This window comes from Octopus bimaculoides, chromosome 5 (assembly GCF_001194135.2).
Source record: "Octopus bimaculoides isolate UCB-OBI-ISO-001 chromosome 5, ASM119413v2, whole genome shotgun sequence".
Taxonomy (NCBI): domain Eukaryota; kingdom Metazoa; phylum Mollusca; class Cephalopoda; order Octopoda; family Octopodidae; genus Octopus; species Octopus bimaculoides.
Genome location: NC_068985.1, coordinates 106,219,849 through 106,225,737, shown reverse-complemented (window position 1 = coordinate 106,225,737; position 5,889 = coordinate 106,219,849). Strand labels below are relative to the sequence as shown.

Here is a 5,889-nt window from a genome sequence, read left to right as displayed (position 1 = left end):
GACACGTAAAAGCACCCACTACACTCTCTGAGTGGTTGGCGTTAGGAAGGGCATCCAGCTGTAGAAACTCTGCCAAATCAGACTGGAGCCTGGTGTTGCCATCCGGTTTCACCAGTCCTCAGTCAAATCGTCCAACCCATGCTAGCATGGAAAGCGGACGTTAAACGATGATGATGATGATGATGATGATTTTTATTAAATTCCTTCTTAAATTGAAATGTCTTAGACTTACTTCTGTGTCATTTCTTTGATTTGTATAGATCTCTAAACTTTTTCCAACTATATATATATATATCTTAGGCGTAGGCATGGCTGTATGGTAAGAAGTATGCTTCCCAACCACATGATGGTGATGACGATGATGACGATGGTGGTGGCGGTGGTGGTGTTGTAGGCGGTGGCGGTGGCGACTACGACGATGACGACGACAACGACAACGAGGAGATTTATATAAGGGTAATAATATAGGGATCACATCTCTTAGAAATTATCTGTGGAATAAGTGAAATGTTTCCAGAGACTGAACGCTACAGTTAATTTGTAAATATATGTTTATAGAGTAGGTGGTGGTGGTATTAAAACCAATGATTGACATTTATTGTACACAATTGTTTAAGAAGAGATGTTGCTTCTTGAGACATTTGAATAGATTTGTTTGAATAGAACAAACACACCTATTCAGATAGAGTTGACATCATCATCATCATCAGCAGCAGCAGCAGCAGCAGCAGCAGCTTGCATAACACCATAAAACTACTATTGACAGTAGATTTATACAAGTATATTTATTTATTTACATATTCATTCATTCATTCATTTATTTATTTATTATTATTATTATTATTATTAGTGGAGGTGCGTGGCGTAGTGGTTAGGCTGTCAGCATCATGATCGTAAGATTGTGGTTTCGATTCCTGGACCGGGTGACGCGTTGTGTTCTTGAGCAAAACACTTCATTTCACGTTGCTCCAGTCCACTCAGCTGACAAAAATGAGTAACGCTGGGATGGACTGGCGTCCTGTCCAGCTGGGGAACACATATGCCATAGAAACTGGGAAACCGGGCCCATGAGCCTGGCTAGGCTTTAAAAGGATGCATTTATTTATTATTATTATTATTATTATTATTATTATTATATCTTAGCTTGATTTGGGGTCATTTTAGTTACTAGTTAAGTCTTTATCTGAAATCTAAGGCCAGTAACTGTGTTAAAGCAATAGGAATTTTCTCGAGATGGGATGTTGAGGCTAGTGCAATCTTTTGGACATCGTGTATATTTGATTTTCCAAGTATTTTATCAATAAATATTGAAGACCCTTTTTTAAACTATGCCTAATGTTACTACTATTACCAGTAGAGGAATTGTTTTTAGTTTCTATATTCTGTTGATTTCTATTATTATTATAGTGAAACTGTTCTGCATGCTCTTGTCCAGTGGCCAGGCATTGCTGACTTGTGGATTTATGTCAAACGCTTGCTGTCACGTGTAGGATGGATTCAACTATCAACTGAATTTATTGTGAAGATCGTCCCACCCACTTCCTTTTGGCCAGGAAGGGCAGGCAGTGTTTATTTGTCTGGTAGCCTTAGCAAAAGAGATAATGTGGGAGCAGATTGAAAAGGCTGAAGATAGATACTTTTTTCTTTGGCCAAGTCCTCCTCAAAAATTTTCAAGTTTCACTTAAAAAGGAAAGTGAGAGTAGAGAAGCAAGTGTTGCCTCCCAGCAATTTTGTTAAAAGGTGAGTGAGTGAATAAGCCTACTCTGAGTATATGCCTGTAATTTGAAAGAAAATGATGTGGAGTGGGCACTTGCTGTCATGGTCAGGTTGACCATGGTTTTGTGGGGTTTTCATGAGTAGCCCTAAGAAGTTTCCCTCTTTTGAGGAATTATTCTGTTTTTCTACTTCTTATATGCTTCTTAATGTAACCCCACATTGTATTGTCCATTTCTTTCCCCAACGTTTTTGTAAACCCTTAGTGGTAAAGAAAGCATTATTGTTGTTGTTGTTGTTGTTGTTATATAGGCAGTGAGCTAGCAAAATCGTTAGTATGCTGGGTGAAATGCTTAGTGGTGTTTTGTCTGTTGCTACGTTCTGAGTTCAAATTCCAACAAGGTCGACTTTGCCTTTCATCTCTTCAGGGTCGATAAAGTAAATACCAGTTGAACACTGGGGTCAATATAATCAACTTATCCCCACCTCCCCCAAGCTGCCCTTGTAGCAAAAATTTGCAATAATCATTATTATTATTACATAAGGTGTCGAGCTAGCAGAATCGTTAGTACAGCGGGCAAAATGTTTAGTGGCATTTCATCCATCTTTACGTTCTGAGTTCAATTTCTATCGAGGTCGACTTTGCCTTTCACCTTTTGGTGTCAATGAAATAAGTACCAGTTGCGCATTGGGGTTGATGTAGTTGACTAGTTCCCTCCCCACAAATTTCAGGCCTTGTGCTTTTAGTAAAAAGAATTATTGTTATTATTATTATTATTATTATTATTAAGACAGTAAGCTGACAAAATTGTTAGCACGCCAAGGAAAATGTTCAGTAGCATTTCATCTATCCAAATTCTACCAAGGTCAACTTTGCCTTTCATCCTATTGAGGTTGATAAAATAGTCCTCACCCTCAAAACTGCTGGCCTTGTGCCAAAATTTGAGACCATTATTATTATAATTAAGGTGGCAATCAGAATCATTAGCATGCCAGGCAAAATGCTTAACAGCATTTCGTCCATCATTGTGTTCCGAGTTCAAATATCACCAAGGTGGACTTTGACGTTCATCTTTTTGGGGGTCAATAAAATAAGTACCAGTTGAGCACAGGGGTCAGTGTAATTGACTTACCCCTACCCAAAATTACTGGCCTTGTGCCACAATTCAAAACCATTATTATTATTAGTAGTAAAGTGGTGAGTTGGCAGAATCGTTAGCATGCCAGGGAAATTGCTTTGCAGCATTTCGTCCATTTTTATGTTCTGAGTTCAAATTCCGCCAAGGTCGACTTTGCCTTTCATCCTTTCACAGTCAATAAATTAAATACCAGTGAAACACTGGGGTCGATTAAATTTACTAGTTCCCCCACCCACAAATTTCATGCCTTGTGCCTATAACAGAAAGGATTATTATTATTACTATTATTATTATTATTATTATTATTATTATTATTATTATTATTATTAATGCAGAAAGCTAGCAGAATCATCAGCATGTCAGATAAAATGCATGGCAGCAATAAACTGTTGGAGGCCTGAGAACCATGCTCTGATGAACATTTGCCTGGATGCCTTGTTGAACTCATTGCTAACTCTACCCTTGTAGAGTTACCCTTCTGACTCTTTATATTCTGAGTTCAAAGACTGCTAAGGTCTGCTTCTGCTTTGCCTTACATCCTTTCAGGGTGGATAAAATAAGTACCAGTCGAGTACTGGGGTCAATGTAATTGACTTCCCTCTCACCCAAAATTTTAAGCCTTGTGCCTAGAGTAGAAAGGATTATTATTATTTTGACAGATATACCAAATACACTTCTGTGTTCCTGAAGTGTATGAAATATTGTCTTTTTATAGTTGTGGTGGTGGTGGTGGTCTTATTTGTGTAGTTGTTATTGTTCCCAATGTTAACTTAACATCAAAGATATTTTCAACCACAACTGTAAAGGCATCTCGGATTGCATTATTTAATGCATTCTTTCCTTGTAAAACACTACAGAATATCATTAGAGGGAAACTTGACTGCTATTTTTACCAGGGTTGGCAACCCTAGTTCTTTAATGCCATAGCAAAGGAGTTTCGTGTTTTACCTGGAATTTGCTTGGTTTGTTTCTTGTTGCTTTGTTGAAACATTTCTCTTTGTTGTGGAAGTATTTATAGTACAAGAAGGTGACTGTGTAGAAAATGTATTGTGTATATATTAGTAGGTGGGTGTGTAAAATATGTGCTGTGTAAGACATGTTATATAGTTTTGCAAGGTGAGTGTGTAAAATATATGTTGTCTAAGTAGTGTTATACAGTATTGATAGGTAAGTGTCATCATTATCATCATCAACATTTAACATCCATTTTTCATACTGGCATAGGTTGGATGGGAACTGATAGGAACTGGTAAAGCCAGGGTCCACACTAGGTTCCTTAGTCTGTTTTAACTTGGTTTCTATAGCTAGATGCCCTTCCTAACACCAACCACACTACAGAGTGTACTGAGTGTTTTTTACATGGCACCAGCACTTACACCACTGCCTTTTTACTTGACACCTCGGTTTTAGAATCTCAATTCTGATGTGGTGGGAAGATTATGTAAGTGGTGTTATATAGTATCAGAAGGTGCATAAAATATCTTCTGTGAAAGTAATGCCATAATATTGTTTGGTCATGAGGAAATATTTACCTTGTTTAGAAACAAGTGAGAGTTGGGTGACAAGAAGAGCATCTTAGCCATAGAAAAATCTACCGCAACAAATCTTCCATGAAATCCATGAAAGCATAGAAAGTAGTGTTAATTTTCCAATATGTGTTTTTTTTTGTTTTTTTTAAGATGGTACAATGTAATTTCTGAGATTTTTGGCTGTGTTAATATGAGAGACTTGCCACCCATCAAGTATGGTGTTTTTATTCTTATTTGTGTCAGTCTATGATTTTCCATATTCTATGAATGTCCAATCATCTTCCCTCTTGTGAATTCAGAAATAGTTGGATGATAAAAATGTTATGTTATGTTGATGGGTTGTAGGTAAAGATTTTTTTAAATCCATAATCATCAGGATAAAGGCTAAAGACCCTTCCTTAAGGACCAGTTTATTGGTTTCCATGACATGTATATTCCCTACATGTATATATTTCATTGCTAAACTGTAAGTTGTATGGAGGCAGTTAAAGAAATTTCCATCTGTTTCAATATGGAATGAACCGTATAACCTACGATGGTTAATAAACTTTGTTGATCATTTATACTCTGCTTTTTGTCATCTATACAAGCCATGTACATGCTTGATGCTTACTAACTTCCTATACTAAGATCTTTTCATATTACGCTACTCTATCACCACTCTCTTTCTTTCTTTCTCTCTCTCTCTCTCTCTCTCTCACACATATCTACACATGCATATATATATGTATATTAATATCATTTCAGCATAAAGCAACAGAATGGAGAGAAAGATTAACAGCAGTAGTATTCCATTAGCGAATTTTGACCCACAAATTGTGGTAAAACTTCACAAAAATGTGGAAACTGAGGCTGCGAACTGGTTTATTGACATACTGCAAATGGATCGGAAATATGGTGGTGGAAATTTGATCGTAAAAGCTGTTATCAATGAAAAGAAGGAGGTAAGTGAAAATACCACAACATTATTGGAGTGTCTGGTTGACTATATGGATGACTAGACTATAGCCTACACTGCCAGATATTTTAATCCACATTTCCTTCATCTCTGATGAGGGAAATGTGGATTACCGAAGTTCAAGAGGTCTTACCTACACACTTCTTCACACATTCCTGGAAACGGCCATAAGACTCTATCTATTTATTGGATTCATTTGAGAACTTCCCTTTTTGGATTATTATGAATTGTTATCTCATCAGCTTCGACTTCTTAATTTATCTATGTATTTATGCAATTATCCAACTTTAATTTGGGCATAGAATTACACTATTATATGTGTATATATATGTTTTTTGTATGTTAAGTGTTTGCATGCTTATAATGGCTTATTTATGCCCTCTGTGTTTGAGGTGTTGGCTTTGATAAGGAGTGTTATTGACCTTGGAACTTGTCTCTTTCAAATTAATACTTTAATGTAATTGCTCAATAAATTGATCCTACACTGTTGCTTCTTGAATAATTTTTCGTTACCTACACACACACACACACACACACACACACACACACA

The 5,889-nt window shown here is 36.7% G+C and overlaps 1 protein-coding gene across 3 annotated transcripts in view; it reads left to right on the top strand.

Moving 5' to 3' along the window:
- LOC106881096 (anoctamin-10) overlaps positions 1-5,889 on the top strand; it is a 100,588-nt gene that overhangs the window by 40,061 nt on the left and 54,638 nt on the right. For 2 of the 3 annotated variants that reach the window (XM_014931322.2, XM_052967896.1), the window contains exon 2: positions 5,129-5,325. In XM_014931322.2, coding sequence (XP_014786808.1) covers positions 5,143-5,325 — 183 coding nt within the window. In that variant the 5' untranslated portion in view covers positions 5,129-5,142. Of the gene's footprint in view, positions 1-1,407; positions 1,741-5,128; positions 5,326-5,889 lie in introns of those variants that run through there. The other variant, XM_014931324.2, reaches the window with a different exon arrangement.